Source organism: Ornithorhynchus anatinus, chromosome 4, assembly GCF_004115215.2.
Source record: "Ornithorhynchus anatinus isolate Pmale09 chromosome 4, mOrnAna1.pri.v4, whole genome shotgun sequence".
Taxonomy (NCBI): domain Eukaryota; kingdom Metazoa; phylum Chordata; class Mammalia; order Monotremata; family Ornithorhynchidae; genus Ornithorhynchus; species Ornithorhynchus anatinus.
In genome coordinates this window covers 35,888,791-35,911,252 of record NC_041731.1, presented here as the reverse complement: position 1 = coordinate 35,911,252, position 22,462 = coordinate 35,888,791, and the positions used below count along the sequence as shown (strand labels likewise).

The 22,462-nt window shown below is 49.8% G+C and overlaps 1 protein-coding gene across 1 annotated transcript in view; it reads right to left on the bottom strand.

Moving 5' to 3' along the window:
* The window catches only part of NTNG2 (netrin G2), an 87,748-nt gene that overhangs the window by 41,338 nt on the left and 23,948 nt on the right, over nucleotides 1-22,462 (bottom strand). The window contains exon 3 of the mRNA XM_029063917.2: nucleotides 8,011-8,654. Coding sequence (XP_028919750.1) covers nucleotides 8,011-8,654 — 644 coding nt within the window. The remainder of the gene's footprint in view (nucleotides 1-8,010; nucleotides 8,655-22,462) is intronic.

Below are 22,462 nucleotides of genomic sequence, written 5' to 3'. Positions count from 1 at the left end.
AGTTTTTGACCTCCAGGTTGGTAGTCATCCCTCCCACCACTGCGCTGGGACCCCCCCTCCCCGTCTCACCCCCTCCTGTTTCTCCTCCCGGGACTCGGAGGTCTCAGTAACCCGGGTTTGTCTTGCCCTGACTCCCCCCCGAGACAGTCTACCTACGGTGCTCGCTCCTCCAGCTCAGCTCTGAGCAAGGGGCCGTGCGGTTGCCTGAGCATCCCTCTTAATTAGCTTCTCGCCAGAATGAGATCTATTTCCGGATGCAACCTTGCCAGCCAGGTTGGCGGGGCATGCGGATGAAGGGAAAGGGATGAAATCATCCTAGGCTCTAATGTTCTACCCATTCCTCAGCCAGGAGGTCACTCTGCAGCAACTACAGCTCGCCTGGAGCAGGGGGGTGCGACTCAGTGTTTGAGCCGCAGATTGGCTTCTCCGGTGTAATCCAGCGTGGTTCTCAGTGACGGTCTCTCTGGGCAGGAGGGGAGCTACGGCTCTGGTAAACTACGAACGAGGAATAGCCTTGGTGTGAGAGCAGGGGCCTGGGTTCCACTCTTTTTATGGTATTCGTTAAGTGTGGCTTAGTGGAGAGAGCCTGGGCTTGGGAGTCAGAGGTCATGAGTTCGAATCCCAGCTCTGCCACTTGTCAGCTGTGGGACTGTGGGCAAGTCACTTCACTTCTCTGGGCCTCGGTTCCCTCATCTGTAAAATGGGGATGAACTGTGAGCCTCACGTGGGGCAACCTGATGACCCTGTATCTCCCCCAGCGCCTAGAACAGTGCTCTGCATGTAGTAAGCGCTTAACAAATACCACCATTATTCTTATTATTATTATTATTATTATTATGTGCTAGACACTGTACTAAGCGCTGGAGTAGCTGCAAGCTAATCAAGATAATAATGATAATACCGGTGTCGGTTAAGGGCTTACTATGTGCCAGGTGCTGTTCTAAGCACTGGGGTAGATACAAGGTTGGAGACAGTCCCTGTCCCACATGGAGCACACACTCTTAATCCCCATTTTACTAAAAAGGTAGCTGAAGTCCGGAGACCTGAAGTGACTTGCCCAAGGTCATACAGCAGACATGGTAGAGCTGGGTTTATTCATTCATTCATTGTTGTATTTATTGATTTACTGTGTTATATTGTACAATATAACAACAGAGAGACACCTTCCTGCCCACACTGAGCTCACGGTCTATAGGGATCAGAACCCGGGTTCTCTGACTCCCAAGCACCTGTTCTATCCACTCAACCATGCTGCTTCTACACAGTCCATGTCTCGTGTGGGGCTCAGACTCCTAATCCCTATTTTACAGATGAGGTAACTGAGGCACAGAGAAGTGAAGTGACTTAACCGAGGTAACGCAGCAGACAGATGGTGGAGCTGGGATTTGAACCAGCTCCTTTTGACTCTCAGGTCCACGATCTATCCACTAGGCCGCGTTCTGCTCATACCAGTCTCGTGGCTATAGATACCACGGGCACATTATCATCACCATCTGGTTGGGTTCCAGGGAAAACAGAAAGAGTGAACTGAAAGGGTGTCAGATTTCTATTTCCCTCCCTGCAGTCCTGGGGTCAAGGCAGTTCCTCGCAAACTCTGGGACTGGACTGACCGCCTGGGACTCTGAGGGGCAGAGGGGTGGCGATGTCTGGAGCAGCCCCAGGAGGCGCAGCCCAGAATCTTTTGGGAGACTCTGAAGACCGGGCGGGCGGGCGGAGCACTGCCTTGCGAGCACAGCTGTCTCTGTGGGTTGCAGGAGCATCAAGTTCCAAACTCTGGGGAGACAGCCATGTATCCACAGACGCATTCTGCTTGCATGGCAGACCCTCTCCGCCCCCAAAATGAGACCCAAACAGCGTGTCCCAGTGGATAAAGCAAGGGCCTGGGATGCAGAAGGACCGGGTTCTAATCCCGGCTCCTCCACTTGTCAGCTGTGTGACCATAGGCAAGTCACTTAACCTCTCTGGGTCTCAGTTCCCTCATCTGTAAAATGGGGTTGAAGACTGTGAGCCCTACTTGGGAGAACCTGATGACCTTGTATCTACCCCAGCGTTTAGTAAGCGCTTAACAAATACCAACATTATTATTATTATTATTCCCTGGGCCTCGGTTGCTTCAGTCTATAAAACGGAGATTAAGACTGTAAGCGTTATGTGGGATGGGAACTGTATCCAACCTGATTACCTTGCATCCACCCCAGCGCTTAGAGCAGTGCCTGGAACATAGTAAGTGTTTTATAAATGCCAAAAAAACCCCACCAAGCCCCATCTAGCTCTGAGCCGGCCGGGGCCCAAAAATCATGGTCCTGGAGCTCTGTTTAGACTGAAGGTTTTTGGCCTCCGAGGGCCACCGAGGTGGAAACGAGAATCTGGACCGGTCCCAGATGGACCCGATTCCCACTTGAGAGGCTCAGGCAGAACCAGACCTCCTCTGAGATCCCTGGGGGTTAGTCAGCAGACAAATTCCTTTCTCCTTGTTCTTTCCAACTCTCTATGGGGAATGCTCATAATGTTAGTAATTATGGTATTTGTTAAGCGCTTACTGTGTGCCAGGCACTTTACTAAGCGCTGGGATGGATACAATCAAATGGGGTTGGACACAGCCCCTGTCCCACACGGGGCTCACATTCTCAGCCCCCGTTTAACAGATGAGGTCACTGAGGCAGAGAGAAATGAAATGATTGGCCAAGGTCACACAGCAGACAAATGGTAGAGTCGGGATTAGAACCCGTGACTAGAATCCATCATTCCACTGCTTCTTTAAGGGCCGGAAGCTTAGATCCCCTAAGCCCTCTAGTCAGCGAGTTCATTGTGGAGAGGGAATGTGTCTATATTGTACTCTCCCATGCACTTACTACAGTGCTCTGCACACAGTAAACCCTCGATAAATACCACGGATTGATTAATTGATCGATTGCCCCAGGCCCGACTCCTGGCTGGGAAAGAGAAAAGATTGAAGGCTTCATCTCCTCTGTCTCCTTCCTCCAAAGCTGCAGGGGCACCTTCTCCAGTTCACTGTGGTCAGAGTTTGTTGGAAAAAAGAACAAAGAAATCAATTCAAAGTTAACCTAATCAAGGCCAATCCTGGCTTCCAGAGTCAGAGCCAAAGGAGCAATTCCCAAACAGGCAAGAAGTCTTCTCCTCCGGTGACCCCCGGATACAGAGTGAGACCTGGTGCCGCCCGACCCCGTTTTCACCCAATAGCCGTCGCTTATTTTTTCTGGGGAATGAAGAAGTCGTTGCCAGCCAGAGAAGAGGAATCGCGTTGCCCCACCTCATTCAAACCCCAGGGAATTTCTGCTTGGGGAAAGGAAACTGCTGATCTCGGGATTCTAATGCTCACCCTGGATCACGACTTGAGGTATGTAAAATGTGCCCTCTATATGCAGCGACCCTATTGACTTTGCATGATCATTATAGAGCACATGACCTACATATATATATGAAATCCTGCGCGAGGGGTGTCTGTGTGTAAGTATACATATAATTATAATGTTGGTATTTGTTAAGCGCTTACTATGTGCAGAGCACCGTTCTGAGCGCTGGGGTAGACACAGGGGAATCAGGTTGTCCCACGTGGGGCTCACAGTCTTAATCCCCATTTTACAGATGAGGTAACTGAGGCACAGAGAAGTGAAGTGACTCGCCCACAGTCACACAGCTGACGAGTGGCCGAGCCGGGATTCGAACCCATGATCGCTGACTCCAAAGCCCGGGCTCTTTCCACTGCACCACGCTGCTTCTCTACGTATATGTATATACATATACGTATATACATACATATGCACACACATCTCTTATGCATATACACACACACACACTTTCTCACATCACCCTCTCACTACCCCCTTCCACCCTTGCAGGATTTCAAATTCCGGTGAGGGAGGGCAAATGGGAGAAGAAAGAGCCCATAAACGGGAATCCCATTATGGTCTCCACTTCCCTCCGGTATTTTGACAGAGTCCCAGGCAGTGGGTGGGTGAAATTTGGGCTGGAAATTTCACCTCCTTCCCGGGGGTGGATGGGCAGTTGAGTCAGTATTGGGCAATCCCGGATCCCCGGGAACACATAATGAGTCCCTTACAGTCAATCCATCAATCGGCGGTATTTACCGAGCGCTTACTCTGTGCAGAGTACCATGAACGTCGATGACAATGAGTCCCGGACAACTGTCCATTTTGTCAGTTCAGTGAGTGTGCCGCGCCACCTGTATACCCAGGCATCTCCCCGTGCCACTCTCTTTGGGTAAGCCAACTTCTGGAGGAAAGGAGGATGATCATAATAATAATAATAGTACTTGTGAAGTGCTTATTATGTGCCAAGCACTGTTCTAAGTGCTGGGGTAGGCACAAGTTAATCAGGTTGGACACAGTCCCTGTCCCACATGGGGCTCACACTCTTAATCCCCATTTTACAGATGAGGGAACTGAGGCCCGGAGAAATTAAGTGACTTGCCCAAGGTCACACAGCATTCATTCATTCATTCATTCAATAGTAATTATTGAGCGCTTACTGTGTGCAGAGCACCGTACTAAGCGCTTGGAATGTACAAATCGGTAAGAGATAGACACAGTCCCTGCCCTTTGACGGGCTTACGGTCTAATCGGGGACAGCAGACACGTGACAGAGTTGGGATTAAAACCCATGACCTTCCGACTCCCAGGCCCTTGCTCTATCCAGTACCGCCTTGCCAGCCAACCTGCCCGCCTACACAGCAGCCTTGATACCCACCCTGTCCCTCACCTCTGCCAAACCTCGTGGGGCCGGGCCGGCGACGACCCCTCGCTCGGAAACAGAGGAGGAAGTCACAGCCCTCTGCCGAGCCAACTCACCCGTCCCAGGGAATCGATACCCCAGTTACAATCGCCCCTGCCAACACCACGGGAAGAGTACTTACTCTATCTGGGAATCGATCGCTGTAGCTTGGCCACGGCCACCACCGATAAGGATGGCGGCCTACAGGGTGGCCAAGCCAAGCGTCGGGGTGTTCCGGGCCAGCAAGGGCAGGGAGGGCTCATCTGGCAATTCAGCAATTCTTGGTGGAAAAAGCCTTCTTCCTTTTCCCGGCCTCTTCGTTCTGTTGTCCAGCTCTGGTTCACTAGCCCTGTTCTGATTTGGATTTTTGCGGGGGCTTCTCCCCACCCCCTTTTAGCCACTGTTGAACACGTACGAATAGCCACCAAGCAACTCTTGTTGAGCGATTCACTACGAACACCAGATATCTCCTCCAAGAGACCTTCCCAGACTAAGCCTCACTTTTCCTCACTGCCCACTCCCTTCTGCATCACCTCGGCTTGCTCCCTTTGCTCTTCCTCCCCCTCCTCCCAGTCCCAAAGCACTTTAGTACTCATCTGTAATTTTATTTATCTGTATCAGTGTCTGATTCCCACCTCTAGACTGTGAGCTCATTGTGGGCAGGGATTGTAACTCTTAACTGGTATATTGTTCTTTCCCAAGCTCTTAGTGCAGTGCTCTGCACCCAGAACTCACTTAAAAAATACGATGGAATGAATGAATCTCAGCATTTCTGAAACCTGGGGCTGGGACCCAGGAGGAGGGGCAGGGGAAAGAGAGATCATCATCATCATCATCGGTGGCATTTACTGAGGGCTGACTATGTGCAGAGTACTGTATTAAGCGCTTGGGAGAGAACAATACGAGTAGGGAAACGTGTTCGCAGTCCACAACAAGCTCACAGTTATCAATTTTCAATTATCCTGGGATAATTCCAAAGGAGGAGTGGGGGAGATCTAGGAGGCTGGATGCAGAAATGGAATAAGACAATCTTTCCCTCCTGGTCCCTTTCAGCTAGGCTGGGATGTCCAGAAGTCAGGCATGGACCGGCTTAAGCCTTCTGTGGCCCTGTGGAAGTTGAAGCCTTTTTTTTCCTGGCATTTGTTAAGTGCTCACTATGTGTCAAGCACTGTCCTAAGCCCCGGGGTAGGTACAAGTTGATCAGGTCAGGTACAGTCCCTGTCCCACATAGGGCTCACAGTCCAAGGAAGAAGGAGAACAGTTATTGAATCCCCATTTTACAGTTGAGGAAACTGAGGAACAGAGTGCCCAAGGTCGCATAGCAGGTGAGTGGCAGAGACGGGATTAGAACCCAAGTCCTCTGGCTTCCAGGCCCGAGTTTTATCTACTAGACCACACCGCTTCCCTGATAGGCCTTGTTGCTTCCTGTGAGGAGAGGGGCCTTCCCAGCCCAAACTTCATCTCTTCCCATCCTCCCCAGAGTGTGTGCACCCCTGATTCCAAGGAGGTGTCCTCCCCAGTACTGCCGGGGGCCCACCGATCAGAGCGGGGGGGGAAGAGGAGGGGAAATTCTGTCCTTTTTTGGATAGGAGTGAGAGGCGTGTTGAGACTAAAAAGCCTAAGGACCGTTGGTTTCTCTTATAACCTTCAAAACTCACCGGCCAAAGGCTCCCGCATTCGATGCTACCTTTTGGCCCACCATATTTTGCCTCTGCTGGAGACCTCCTTAGAAAAAGCATCATGAGGGACCAGAAAGCAACGGCTTCCCAGAGGGCAGGATGTTGGCATAAGTCCTCTTTAATGGGCAACGAAGCCTCCTTATCAGAAACACCTTTATAATAAAACCATCTGAATAACAAGGATTTTTGTTTACCACGAGACCCGGGAACCCACCGCGTAGTGTCAGAGCGTTCTGAAAGAGCTCCCCTTTCCCCCAGCCTGACGGTTGGTTAAAAAGAGATCCGACAGCTTCATACCCCAATGACCGGACCCCTGAAAGACGAAGAGCTTCACGTTTGCCAGTGACTCAACATCATTAGGTCGCGGGACTCAATCCGGTTGAGACCGGATTGACACAGGCCCTGGGAAATCTCTCAGGGAACTGAAGTAAGAAACAATCTCCGCCGACCTGAGAAACCGGACAGGAGCTAAACGTTACGGGCAATCCGGTCCCTCTGACTAAAGACCCAATTCCAATTCTCTGGAAGGACACTGATTCACAAGTATCCCAGGAGTAGCTTCTAGACTTTTTAGAAGCAGCCTCAGGGATAGGGAAGGGACGAGTAGAATCAACCCCATCTTACAGCCCCGACAAAGCCATGAAAGTCAATGCTCAATCATCTCTGGTTACCTCGGGACTCTTGTAAGTCTGTAATAAAAATGGCAAGAGTAATGATAATTATCACATCACCTTGTATTTAAATGGTGCTTTTTTGATTACCCACATCTGTCACCTCCACTTAGCTTCACAGCAGCACTGTGAGATAGGGAAGGGGCGTGTAGAATCATCCCCATTTTACAGCTGGGGTTACTGAGGCCTGAGGCTTTATGGGGAGCAAATGGCAGAGCTGGGACTAAAATCACCTAGCGGCCTCCTGTCACCCAGCTCAACCACCGACTCGACAGCGAAGAGCAAAGCCCAAAGTGGGAATAAAATGTCCAGATTAAGAAGTTACACCCTGGGGAAAAGGACAGCTGCTGCAGAATAACAAGATGCTTAATGCCAATACCCAAGGAGAATCTGTACTTCCTGGCAGGCACTATACCATCTGATACCAGGAGTTCGGTAGCAAGCCAAAGAGAAAGCCTCGAAGCTACAAGATTCACGGCGTTTACTCTAAGGATACGTGAGCATTACCAAACTCCTCGACTCGGGAAAGAAGCAGCGTGGCGTAGCGGCTAGAATCCAGGCCTGGGAATCAGAAGGTCATGGGTTCCGATTTCGACTCTGCCACTTTTCTGCTAAATGGGCAAGTCACTTCACTTCTCTGTGCCTCAGTTACCTCATCTGTAAAATGGGGATTCAGACTGCGAGCCCCATGTGGGACAGGGATCGGGTCCAACCCAATTTGTATTCACCCCAGCGCTTAGTAGGGTGCCTGGCCCCTAGTAGGCGCTTAACAAATGCCACAGTTATCGTTATCGTTATTATCACAGCGTTCTGCCCACAGTAAGCGCTCGATAAATACGATCCAAAGAATGAACGAAGCTCCCACACCGGGCCTCGTGCCCCTGCCCACACCCCGGCGGCCCCCTTACCTGCCGGTGACCTCGATGTTGGAGATGGCGTAGAAATACTTGTAGAGGTTCTCCCTCTGCACGTAGGTGCCGCCCAGCGCGGGCCGCAGAAGCCTCATGCGCAGGTCGGTGGCGGTGAAGAAGTCCTTGAGGCCCTTGGCGCTCTCCAGGCGGGTGTAGAGGTTGTCCATGTTGCGCAGGTCCGCGCCGGCGAAGATGGCGAAGCGGTCGCGCACCTCGAAGCGGACGTGTTTCTCCTTCTTGGACCCCGCCCAGCGCGAATACTCCTCCGTGCACAGCACCCGGTTGGCGTTGGTGGCGGACAGGTCCCGGACGCGGCGGGCCGGCATGCTGAAGGCCTCCATGCAGTCGTCCGCGTAGTACTGGTACGGGTGCCAGGTCCGCCCGTTGTCCAGCGACTTCTCCAGCATCATGACGGTGGGGCGGCCGTACTCGAAGGTGACCACCACGTCGTCGGTCAGCTCGATGCTCTTGTTCCAGGACAGGGTGATGTTGGCCAGCAGCGGCTCCGGGTAGCGGCTCCAGGTCACGCTCTGCCAGTAGGTGACCAGACCCTCGTCCTCCTGGTCGAACATGAGCCGGGGCGGGTGGGCCAGGTCCGGGTTGGAGGCGTCGCACTCGTCGCTGCACAGGTAAGGGTTTTCCTGGAGGGGGAGGAGAGGGGCGGTCAGCGGCCCCCTTTAGGGAGAAGAGGATGTCCCGGCCTCGCCCCCTGAGTCTAGCTCCAGCATCTGAGCCCCGAGCCCAATTCATCGGAGATGTTTATTGAGTGCTCGCCGTGTGGAGGACGCTGTACTGATCGCCGGGGAGAGGACAATGCGAGAGAGTTGGTGAGTCACTCTCTCAGCTGGTGCTCCGCAATAAATTAAACTGTGGTACTCGTGAAGCACTTACCCTATTTATTTTGTTAATGTACATCACCCTGATTCTATTTATTTGCTGTTGCTTTAATGAGATGTTCTTCCCCTCGATTCTATTTATTGCCATTGTTCTCGTCTGTCTGTCTCCCCCGATTAGACTGTGCGCCCGTCAGAGGGCAGGGACTGTCTCTGTCTGTTACCGCTTTGTCCATTCCAAGCGCTTAGTACAGTGCTCTGCACATAGTAAGCGCTCGATAAATACTAATGAATGAGTGAATACGTGCCAAGCACTGTGCTAAGCGCCGGGGTAGAGAGACCATCCCCCCTCCCAGCTCCACAGCACTTATGCACATGGCTGTAATTTATTTCTTTATATTAATATCTGTCTCCCCCTCTAGACTCCACGCTCTCTGTGGGAAGGGAATGTGTCTGTTACGTTGTTGCACTGTACTCTCCCAAGCGCTTAGTACGGTGGTCAGCCCACAGGAAGCGCTCAGTCAATACGATTGACTGACAAAACTTCTCTCCTAGCGCGGGAGAAAGCGGTGCCCAGATGCACCAAACCCAGGAAGCCCCCGAAAGCGAAAGGAAGCAGGAATTACTCTACTGTTGCTCCTTGGCTGCTCGCTCTATTCCCTGCCTTCTGGACTGCATGAAAACCAGTTTCTGCGCCACTTTTATTATTTATTTATTTTAAGGGAAACTCTTTCAAGGAACATTTTTCTTCTGACTCCCACTAACGGCCAATTCTCCAGGCAGAAGACTTCCCAGATGGGGATGGGATCGAGAACCTGATTCTCGGGAGGATACTTAAGAGTTCTAAACAAGCTGTCGTCTTACCTCTTAAAATACTCTCCCGAAAGGAGACGGGAGGAGTGGGAATACACGTTTATCCTCCCCTACCCTGTCCCTCTCAGCCACGGGTGGGGCTTCCTTGATAGACTGTTAAGTATCACCAGTGGCATGAATGCATTTGTTTTTCAAAACTCGAGGATAAACCACTCCACTCCTCAGGGAATAATGATAATAACGATAATAATAATGGTACCTGTTAAGTCCTTACTATATGCCGAGCACTGTTCTAAGTGCTATGGTAGATTCAAGTTGATCAGGTTGGATACAGTCCCTGCCCCCCACGGAGCTCACAGTCTTCATCCCCATTTTACAGATGAGGTAACTGAGGCCCTGAGAAATGAAGTGGCTTGCTCCGAGTCAGACAGTAGACGTGTGGCAGAGCCGGGAATAGAAACCAGTTCCCGACTCCCAGACCCATGATCTATCCACTAAGCCACTCTGATTCTCAGAGAACTTTGCTAATTATTAGATAAACTTGCTAATATGTAGAAACCTCCTTTTATACGGTATTTGTTAAGTGCTTACTATGTGTCAAGCTTCGTTTTAAGCACCGGGGTAGATACAAGTTAATCAGGATGGACATAGTTTCTGTCTCGCAAAGGGCTTACAGTTCGAATTCCGCTCTGCCACTCGTCAGCTGTGTGACCGTGGGCAAGTCACTTAACTTCTCTGTGCCTCAGTTCCCTCATCTGTAAAATGGGGATTAACTGTGAGTGTCACGTGGGACGATCTGATTACCCTGAATCTACCCCAGCACTTAGAACAGTGCTCTGCACAGAGCAAGCGCTTAACAAATACCAACATTATTTCATCCTCATTTCACAGTTGAGGAAACTGAGGCCCAGAAAAGTGAAGTGACTTGCACAGGATCAAACAGCAGGCAAGCGGCAGATAGGGGAATGGAACCCAGGTGGTACAAAGGGCTTACAGTCCCAATAAGAGGGAGAGCAGGCATTTCATCCTCATTTCACAGTCGAGGAAACTGAGACCCAGAAAAGTGAAGTGACTTGCACAGGATCAAACAGCAGGCAAGTGGCAGATAGGGGAATAGAACCCAGGCCGACTGACTCCCAGGTCTGTGCTTTATCCACTAGGCCAAGCTGCTTCCTTGTTCCTTCTCCTTAGATAGTCTTCCCCAGTGCAGAGTATCCTTCCCAAGCAGGAAGCTTTCCCTTGGGTCTAACTTCAGTCCCTCTTACTGCAGTTGAAATCCGTATCCCCTCGTTCTGTAGAAATCACACTGGAGTCCTCAAAGGGCCATTCTGCTCAGGAAACCACAGGCTCCCCAGGCAGCCTTCAGACCTATTTGATGAATATTTCAAGTCACTTGTTTTGCCAGAGCCAAAACAGCTTTAATCCTGGAGTTTGACTTCTCGCTATAAAACCTAGTATTTTTCTCACAAGGGGAGAAACAGCCTTGTTAACTCCCAAGCCACCAAAAATGGAATCTTCCATCTAGATGGGGAGATGGGAAAACTGTTTTTATGGGGGATTGAGCCCAGGAAATTCCAAAAGGCTCGAATCTGCTCTCGGGAAACAAAGGGCCCGAGGTTTTCAGGCTCTCCGACCATTCCTGCTTAAGTCCTGGCAGGTGGAACATAGACACAGGAAAAGGGAAAGAGGTTTGGTCCGAGGAATGAAGACTTTGACCCATTAGAAAATGCCTTTTTTAAAATGATATTTGTTAAGCACTTAGTATGCTCCGGGCACTGTACTAAGTACTGGGGTAGATACAAGCTTAACAGGTTGGACACAATCCCTGTCCCACATGAAGCTCCCAATCTTAATCTCAGTTGTACAGATGAGGGAATTGAGGCCTAGAGAAGTTAAGTGGCTACCCGAGGTCACACAGCAGACAAGTGGTGGAGTCGGAATTAGAACCCGGGTCCTTCAGACTCGTGCCCTATCCACTGGGTCTCAAGGATTTTTACTGTACTATCCCAAGTGCTTAATACAGTGCTCTGCACGCAGCAAGTGCTCCATAAATGTCGTTGATTGATTTTCAGCCCCAAGAACTCAAAGCGAGGAGGTTGGATCTGGGAGAGAGGGCTACCATCTCTATCCGTGTCGGAGGGCAGTAGTTTCCATTTCTGAGACTTGAATGTCAGAGAGCTTGATTTACTTTCAACCACTGCTGCTCTTGCCTGATTCCTGCTCTCCCAGCTCCCTCTCTTTCTCACCCCCAGTCTCTAGTCCCTACAGTCTTCTTTTTCTTCCTCATTTTGGGCTTCGTATAGGTCGCTTTTATTCAAGGCTTAGAAACTCAGATGCATCCTGATGCAAATGCACAAGGAGCCTTTGTGGAGCTGGGAATCCAGGGAACAAGAGTGTGTGCCCTGGAGGCACGGCGAAATATGTTTGGAATAGAGTTTCACCGCCTCTCCCAGGCTCTCAATGCCGCGAATGATGATAATAATAATAACTGGGCTATTGGTTAAGCGCTTACTATGTGCCAAGCACTGTTCTAAGCAGTGGGGTAGATACAACATGATCTTGTTGGACACAGTCCCTGTCCTACATAGGGCTCACAGTCTTAATCCCCATTTTAATAATAATAATACTGTTGGTATTTGTTAAGCGCTTACTATGTGCCGAGCACTGTTCTAAGCGCTGGGGTAGACACAGGGGAATCAGGATGTCCCACATGGGGCTCACAGTCTTAATCCCCATTTTACAGATGAGGGAACTGAGGCACAGCTTAGTTAAGTGACTTGCCCAAGGACATACAGCAGACATGTGGTGGAGCGGGGATTAGAACCCATGACTTTCTGACTCCCGGGCCTGTGTTCTTTCTACCAGACCTATGCCTCCGCTTAAATGCGCCTCTTCTTTACATTCTGCTGACGGCTTCTGTTAGTCTAGATAATAATGATAAGAATGACAATAATAGCGGTTTTCGTTAAGTGCTTACTATGTGCCAATACAATACAATACAATAATGTTGGTATTGGCCCAATTTGGCACTGGGGTCAATACAAGATAATCAAGTCCCGCGTGGGGTTCACAGTTTTAGTAGGAGGGAGAACAGGTCTGAATCCCCACTCTGCAGATGAGGGAACCGAGGTAGAGAGAAGTTACTCGTCCAAGGTACGTGGCGGAGCCAGCTTTAGAGCCCAGTCCTCTGACTTCCAGGCCCCCGTTCTTTCCGCTAGACCATCCTGTTTCTCTTCAAGATGGGTAACAGGGTGTTTTCAGGACCTTGTATTCAATAGTTAGGATCTCCTTTACAGACACTTGGGCCACTAGACATCACCAAGGGACTTTCATCTTAGACATAATCTGTTTCCTTTCTGTAACCTCCTGGTGGGCAGGGACTGTGTCCGCCAATTCTACTGTATTGTCCTTTCCCAAACACTTGTGCTCCTCACAGCAAGAAGAGTTCAATCATCATCATCATCATCAATGGCATTTATTGAGTGCTTATTGTGAGCACTGTACTAAGCACTTGGGAGTGGACAGTACAACAATAAACAGACACGTTCCCTGCCCACAGTGACTTACGCGACATTGATAGCAGGCAGTGTGGAACAAATTCCATCCCCTCCCCACGTCCATCTATGAACACACCAGGTAGACCCCATTGCACGATAAAAGGAACCGCGTCAGGGCTCCTTGAGACAAACAGGTCGTCTATCCCTTCGGTCTAGACCACCTGTCCGTCACGGAGAAGATTGACATCTAGCAGCTGGCGGAGAGGTGTAAATCTCTCACCTCGCCGCCGCCAGACCCCCGCACTGACCTGAACTGTGGATTCGGTGCTGAGCCCCCGACTCCGAGAGGCAGATGGTCAGAAGCGCTAATGATCAATCTGTGTATTTCCTGGCCTTGCTCCTACTGTGGAAAGGTTTTAATAAACGGCGACTAAAATAAATAAATCCAGAGGTTACAGACAACTCCTTGGCCCATTCCCTCTCTCTTTCTCCAAATCTCTAAATTAGATTGAACGGGTTGGATTTTTCTTTTCCTAAACTATCCAGTTGATCTGTCTGTCTGGGAGGCCAGCTTTGGGCAAAGGTTGAATTCATCATTCTCTTTCTCTGAAGCTTCGGAGCGGTTCTCGGAATAATCCGAGGATTAGGAGCTATAGCATTCCTAACGTCCCACTCATCCCGAAAGCTGGTTCCTGCAGCCGATTCAACCGTGGGTAAGTGACAGGAATCCACCACCTGCTTCTCTTACTGGGTCAACTGGAGCATTACTCCCTATTTATTTCCATGAGCCAAGGCTGAAGGCACATCAGGCCCTCGTCCCTACATCTTTGACATTATTATTTTTAATAGTATCTGTGAAACACTTTGTGTCAAGCACCGTTCTAAGAGCTGGAGTAGATACAGGCTAATCAGGTCAGACACAGTCCCTGTCCCACACTGCGCTCACCGTCTTAGCGGGAGGGAGACCAGGTATTGAATCCCCACTTTAAAGTTGAGGAAACTGAAGGACAGAGAAGTGAAGTGACTTGCTCGAGGTCACCCAGCCGGCAAATGGTGGAGCTGGGATTAGAACCCAGGTCCACTGACCACCCAGACCCGTGCTCTTTCCACTAGGGTATGTTACTTCCCTAACTGAGAACCAGTGAAGGTGAATTCTCATGTCTTCTGTACTACAGCTTCTAAACATCGCAAAGGTCAAGTGCTCCCAAACCAAGCCCTTGCAAACAGCCCACTCACCCAGGCATCGGGTTGAAGACCATATGGGGTGAGTAGAGTGGAGCAGAGCGGCGGAGGAGGATGGGGTAGCGGAAAGGTTCGTGTGTTGATCCACTTCTATAGGCTGCAATTTATTTATTTATTTGAATGTCTGCCTCCCGCTTCTGACTGTAAATCCACTGTGGAAAGGGAATGTGTCTGTTTATTGTTATATTATTGTACTCTCCCAAGTGTTTAGTACAGTGCTTTGCACACAATAAGTATTCAATAAATACCATCAAATAATAATAATGATGGCATTTGTTAAGCACTGACTATGTGCCAAACACTATTGACTGCAGAGGGGGCAAGAACCAGATGCTCTCTTTGGCTTCCCTTCTGAGACCCCAAAAGATTTTGGGGGGGGGTCCAACCGGGTAGGAAAGACTGACAGTAAGTAGAGTCACTTCCACTTTGTCACTGGTCCAGATCCAATCTTGGAAAAAGCGCCATCTCCAGACACCTGCAACTCCCCTGCTCTTTAAAGACCACCATCGCTGTACCCACTCAACAGTAAACAACCCAAAAGGTTAGGCAGGCTTATTCTGGTAAGGAAAAAATAGAAGATGGGAAAAGCCGAAGCATCTAGCCTCAGCTGATAGGACAGATGGGATGGATCAATCAGGGCTTTGAAACCTTGAAGTGAGAAGAACGTTGGGGAAACGGGGGGAGAATAACCAAGGCACCCAAAAGTATTGGGCGGCCCCCTCCCAGAGCAACGTACAGCCTCGGAACATGATTAGAAGTCAGAGTCTGAAAGGAGTCAGAAGAACCTGACTTCTAATCCTGGCTCTGCCACTTGTCTGCTCTGTGACCTTGGGCAAGTCACTTCACTTCTCCGGGCCTCAGTCACCTCATCTGTAAAATAGGGATTAAGACTGAGAGCCCTCAAGGGACAGGGACTGTGTTCAACCTGACTACCTTGGATCTACCCCAGCACTTAGTATAGTGTCTGGAACATAGTAAGCGTTTCACAGATACTTCATCCTCATTCTCATCATCATCATCATCAATAGAGTTTATCGAGTGCCTCTGGCTCCAGGGCAGAACACTGTATATCAAGTTCTAGAGAATCAAAATTGGTCTCCCCTGTAGCTTCTTGAAGGTGGGGATCATGTCCACCGACTCTGCGTACTGTACTCTCCTAAACACTTAGTACCCCTCTCCGGATCACACCTGGAGAGCTTCCAGTATGCTATGGGAGGGAAAGTCAAGCAGAGGCTCACCCGTTCCATTCCTAGCTTGGGCAGCGGCTAGCGAGTGGAAGGCCATCTGCCACAAATCAAAACTCACCCGTGCCGGGCAGCAGCGGCGTGGGAGACAGTCGAGGGCGGAGACTCAAGTTGACTGCACGGAAGAAGGCAATGGTAAACCACTTCCGTATTCTGACCAAGAAAACTGTACGGATACGCTACCAGAACAATTGCGGATAGAGATGGGGCGTTCTGCGAGAGATGCGTCCATGGAGTCGCTCTGGGTCGGAGACGACTCGACAGCATAAGACAAAACAAACGCTTAGGATGCTGCTCCGCACACAGTAAGTGTTCGATAAACACACTCGATTGATTTACTAGAAATAAAATTCACTGTCTCTGCCCTCTCGGTACCCACCGAGGACGAGCCAACGGTGTCAGTTCCCACTGCTCAGCCTCTGATCGAGCCACAAGACTGCAAGAGGAAGAGCCCACCATGGACACCTCCGACTCAGTGGTCAGTAACCTCACTTGTCATTGCCCAGCATCCCACACGGACACACACGTACACAGTTTGTTAAGCACGGGATGCTGGTCATAGCTGTAATCAATCAAATATTTATTGAGAACTTTACTGTGTGCAGAGCACTGTACTAAGTGCTTAGGAGAGTAGGATGTAACAGAGTCGGCAGACTCCTAGAGGGCTGTATTTATTTGCTGGTTGCATATTTCAGAGTCCTTGTCCTCCCGAGAACATCAACATCTGGATGGGGAAAGAAACATCAACAAATGTGGGAGGGCAAAGTGTTAGCTCTTGAAATTCAAAGATGGCCTACGGATTGGGCCAATCTGCTCGTGTGACATCTCTCTACAGAACTCATCTTTGGAAATTTTCAGTGACCAGGCCTAAGAGAAATAAGGTTACGTACAAGTAACAGTTTTTCAGAAAAAAGGGCAACTCCACCCCACAGGTGTTTCCTCACACTTCCCGGTTCGGAGGCATCATTTCTGTGGCACCCCGGGCGTACGGGGGGACAGGCAGCCATTCTGCCAACTGGTGCTGGCTCTCCTCTGTGTCACCGAGGAGACTCCTCTATCCTGTTCTGCTTTTCACCACCTCAGTGGAAAAGAGAAAAACACCCATAGCGCAAGTCCTCCACAAAACTTCGAGGACACTGGGGGCTGCTGCAGAGGTCTCTGTGGTTTCGGCTACATCTTGGACGCTGATCCACGAAGAGTCTGAAATTCTGCTCCTCTAGCCACAGCACCCTACTGATTTTTATGTGCTTATCTGTTCTCGTCTTTTATAGTATTTTACTGTATTATTGTTTCATCCCTCCTGAAGGGTCCGTCTCCAGCTCTTCTTCCCTCTTAAATTCTTTGACTGTGAGCCCCTTGAAGGCCAGGGACCGTGTCTAATTCCCACCGGTATAGACTTCCCAAATGCTTAATACAAGGCTCTGCAAGCAGTAAACGCTTAACAAATACTATTACTACTAGGGAAAATATTAGAGGGCCGAATTATTTTGACGGTGCCTGCAGAGCTGACAACTGTAACAGAATCACCTCTGTTCCTGCCAAGCTGCAGTGGGCATATTCTAAAGAAGCTGCTGAGGAAGACAGGAGGGTGGAGAGAGGTTGCTGGGGAGGAGGCTAGGTGAGGGGAGGGAACAGAGGGGTGGTGTTCAACCTCCCCCCTGAACACGCACACGTACACGCACACACTGCCTCATTTAGATCTCTAAGAGGAAGGAAAGCCAAGAGGGATTTGGGAAAAACTAGTCATCGACTATCAGATGACCTTGAAAGGTCATCTAATCCATCCCCTTGCCCCTGGGCCGGATGGAGCTATGCTGAAATCTTCCTGTTTTAAAAGCCCCCCAGGGGTGAAGATTCCACCACATCTCCGACGCACTCACTCTAGTGTTTAACAGCACTCACCCATCCGAAGCTTTTTCTTTACGTCTACGCTAGACCTTCGTGGCGTAATCACGGTACGCTTCTTTTTTTTTTGCTCGTCTGTTTGCCCGTGGAGGAGCCTAAGAGCTTCTTGGCTTGCTGTGAAAGCACTCCTTTAGTGTACCCGGTTCTGACTGGCCCGAAGCTCACGTCCTCACAGCCCAAGGACGAGCCACATCCAACATCATTTGTTTTCATTAATAAACAAAATAAGTCGGACGCCGAGTGCTACTCTTCTCTCTGGGGCCGATGTTCAAGGCCCGGGGAGAGGCTCCAGGTGGTCTGTCAGCAACCAGGCAATTTATGCTCCTTATGATGATAATAATAATAATAATAATGGTACTTGTTAAGCGCTTACTATATGCCGAGCATTGTCTTAAGCTCTGGGGTAGATACGAGATAATCGGGTTGGACACAGTCTCTGTCACATACGGGAGTCACAGTCTTGGACCCCATTTTACAGATGAGGTAACTGAAGCCCAGAGAATTGAAGTGACTTGCCCAAGGTCACACAGCAGACAAATGGACCTGGAAGCACCGTCCATGAGGGGCTCAGCGCTTAGCATTCTGCCGTCTGAAAAGCAGTAGGGGTTAGTGGATAGAATATGCATATTCAGCCGTATTTATTGAGCGCTTACTGTGTGCAAAGGCAATGTCCTAAGCACTTGGGAGAGTACAGTACAGCATCCAACAGACACATTCCTAGGCCACAGAGAGCTCACGGTCTATAAATGGGCCTGGGAGTCAGAAGACCCTGGGTTCTATTCCCGGCTCTATTTCGGGTATGTGACCTTGGGCAAGTCATTTCACTTCTCTGTGCCTTAGTTCCCTCATCTGTAAAATGGGGATTAAGAGTGAGAGCCCTATGTGGGACAGAGACTGTGTCCAATCTGATTAACTTGTATCTATCCCAGTGCTTAGAACAGTGCTTGGCATAGAGTAAGCGCTTAACAAATACTATTATTATTATTATTCGCCTCTGGGTACAGCTGAGAAGTGCTCTTCTGGTCATGAGCCTAGGGACCAGAGGTGGGCTAAGGAGACGGGACAGCAGTCATCTGTGGGGGGATGGGGGAACTCTCTCACCTCTCCCACAGATCCTCTCTCTGACCCATCCAGAAGGAGGAAAGCATTCTCCCTTCAGATGAAAAAGTGGGGAAAATCCTCCCTAACAGGCTACTTCCTATTTATTGGTTAAAAAAAAAAAAGTCAGGGCTGGGATTAAATTATTAACACAGCGGAAATGGAGCCTCTGTTCAGAGGAGATTCTAATTCTAGCTCACCTTAATGTCTCTCTCCCTCCTCCCCTTTGCACGCTCTCTCTTTCTCTGTGGTTTTATTGATCTCTCTCTATTGCAAGGTTTCTCTCTTTTTCTTGTTTCTGTTTCTCCAGAACCAGAGGAGCGAGAGTACAAGGTGACCCCCTCCGCTCGGGCCGCGGGATGCTTTGCCGCCTGGGCCTGCGTCTCCGGATCCCGTGAGTCAGCAGAAACCGACACTGCCGCCTGAAAGGAACAGCCTTTAGTAATCACAAGTTGGGATCCGGGCGGGGAAGGCATTTTTGCTTTTGTTTTATTTTTCCTCCTGGCCCCTGAACAATTACTGAGGCGGGAGAGGAGAGCCGGCCGACATGCTGCCTCTCCCCCGGGCCCAGACTCTGCCAGCATCCAGCAGGAGAGAGAGAGAGAGAGATGCAAAGCTCCACCGCTTCTCACCCTAACCCCACAGCATCCTGTTTACCTCGGCCCACCGCTTCCTTCTATGCGGGTGTTGGGAACGAGGGGGTCGCCGCAAAGGGGGAGTGGAAGCCGGTGGCCTAGTGGATAGAGCCCGGGCCTGGGAGTCAGAAGGAAGTGGGTTCTAATCCCCGCCACATTTCTGCGGTGGGACCTTGGGCAAATCGCTTCACTTCTCTGTGCCTCAGTTACCTCCACTGTAAAATGGGGATAAAGAATGTCAGCTCCGTGTGGGACAGGGACCGTGTCCATCCTGAATAACGTGTATCGACCCCAGCATTTAGAATAGTGCTTGGCACAGAGTAAGCGCTTACCAAGTAACATAATTATTAATAGTAGTATTATGATGTCCAGCTGGGGTGGGGGATCAGCGGTCTGCTGGGTAACGAGACCCTGAGCAGTGACCCTTTTGGACTGTTGGGGTAAGAAGTACATCCAGTATATAGTTAGTTATCTCTACAGTGCTGCAATTATCTGGATCAAAATGAAGAGAGCCTTTTAGCCTAAATTCCTAAGGCAGTTGAAGTTAAAATGTTTTGGTTTTAAGGGGCAATTTGGCAACCAAATTCTCTGAAAAATGGTCAATCCTACCCATGACTTGGGTGTGAGGGGCTGAAGCATATAGAAGCAGGGTCCCCCAGACTTTAGTCCAATCTTGCAAATACTTGCCTAGGGTGAACAGCACTGGGTTTCGAATGAAGAACGAGTCAACAGGGCTATTTCTGTGGCTCATTATGGGCAGGGAATGTGTGTGCTAATTTCTCTTGTCTTGTACTCTCCCAAGCGCTTAGAACAGTGCTTGGAACACGGTAAGCGCTCAGTAAATACCATTGCTTGTCTAATTTTAGCTCTTTCTGCTGTTGAGCCAGGTGGTCGGTCCGGGGTACTTAACACAGAGCTGCTTTAGTCCACCTGGCAGCTTCAAAAAGGTAATAATGATGACAATAATTACTACTAATTATGGTATTTGTAAAGTGCCAGCGTGGCTCAGTGGAAAGAGCCCGGGCTTGGGAGTCAGAGGTCATGGGTTCGAATCCCAGCTCTGTCACTTGTCAGCTCGGCGACTTTGGGCAAGTCACTTGACTTCTCTGGGCCTCAGTTACCTCATCTGTAAAATGGGGATGAAGACTGTGAGCCTCACATGGGACAATGTGATTACCCTGTATCTACCCCAGCACTTAGAACTGTGCTCTGCACATAGTAAGCGCTTGACAAATACCAACATTATTAGTATTGTATGTCGGGCACTGTACTAAGCACTGGGGTGGATACACCCTTGCAACCCAAAAGCTCCAAACATTTGGTTAATTGTCTATTCATCCTTCTGACCAGAGGCAGACTAGAGAAATATAAATGCTTAGTATAGTACTTAGTAGGAGCTAAATAAATTCCATTCTCCTACTACTACTAATGAAAAGTGAGGATCCAGATTGGTAGAGAATCCCTGCTTTTTTGGATGGAGGCCCAAAGTGATAAGGCTTTTTAACAGAGAAATATCCTCAACCTCTCTCCACTAAAGATAGCTAATGGGCCAGCGTCCTCCTCTTTCTCTCCCCCCTCCCCCCGATCCCCAACACACACACCCAAAACAGTGTCCCAGATGGAAGGGGAATGAGAAACACTGTGTCCTAGTGAATACGAGTACAGGCCTGGGAGTCAGAAGGACCCGAGTTCTAATCCTGGCTCCGCAACTCGTCTGCAGTGTGACCTTGGGCAAGTCACTTCACTTCTCTGGGCTTCAGTTACCTCATCTGTAAAATGGGGATTCAAACTGTGATATAGAGAGAGAGAGAGAGACTGTGGGATAAAGACTGCGTCCAACCTGATTATCTTGTATCTACCTCAGCATTTAGAACAGTGCCTGGCACATAGTAAGCGCTTAACAGATACCGTTAAAAAAAAAAGTGATCTTGCCCTATAGAAGCGGTGCGGAAGGGATGAGAAGAGATCCCATGGTTTGGGAATCATGGGGGAGGCTGCCTTTTCACCTCCATTCAGCACAGCCAAGGTGGGAACTGGGTCCAACTTCCTGGATCTGGACCTAGGATGGGAGGGATGGGAGAGACCTCCCGAACGGAGAGACCCTTCCTCCAGCACTCTTCAAAGGACACTGTTCCCTGATTCACCCAAGTCACCACTTCTCTCGGGAAACAATCCCTCTGCCTCCCATAAAAGACCCCAAGAGCCACAATACTGCCCTTTTGCCAGATCAGTCTTTCACCCCAGGCCCTGAAAGACCCCTGCTTCCTTCCTTCCTCCCGTCGGTCTCCCCTCCTGAACACAAAGCAGTGTCTGGATCTCCTGTCACCCTCACTAACCTCCCCACCCCCAGCCAAAAACACAGCCCACTGTTAGTAATAGTGTTTATTAAGCTCTTACTGTGTGCAGAGATCTCTACTAAGCACTGGGAGAGAATTGCTGGGTGGCAATTAGACATGGTCTCTGCCCCTTGGGATGGGTTGAGGGGTCCTTCACAATCCAAAAACACTCAAGGACACCCACATGCATGCATGGTCAGCTTCCCCTTCAACTTAATGCTTACAAAAATCAGGTACTGGGTCTAAAAGAAACCAAGTAGGGGAGACCAGTCCCCGGTGTTAGCAAGCTCAGTCTCTCCTCTCTTTGTCCTTCCCTCTCCTCTCTCCCCCTCCTCGCTGAAACCATCGCTCGTGATGACCTTCTCTTTTATTTCTTCTTTCCCACTGTTTCTTTTATTACCTTTCGGTTAGATATTCACCGGCACGAGGGCTCACGGGGACCTCAGAGTGGGTCTAGCTGCAGGCGGATGCTCGTGCTCTTTCAGGCTAGTGGTTTAGGGGAGCGGGAGGAGCAGGTGGACCAGCTGCAGAAAATCTGTGGGCCTGTAGATTTGGGGGGCCCATTCGCAGAGCTATAATAAAAACCTCTGCAGATTCTCCATGGTTTCAGGGGAAGGGTCGGTCTACCCATAGCTTTATAAATGCATGTGGCCCCCAGACAGCTCCTTCCTTAGCTTTACTTGCTGCAATAGCCATAACCAGACAACAGGGCTCTGTAAACCACAGAGGATAGCGGCCAATTTCCCTTCCCAAAGAGCGCGGTCCTGGTCTAACCTCCCCAGCGAACACACACATGCACAAACCCTGAGACCCCCAAGTCATTACACCCCATGCTCCCGGGTCCTC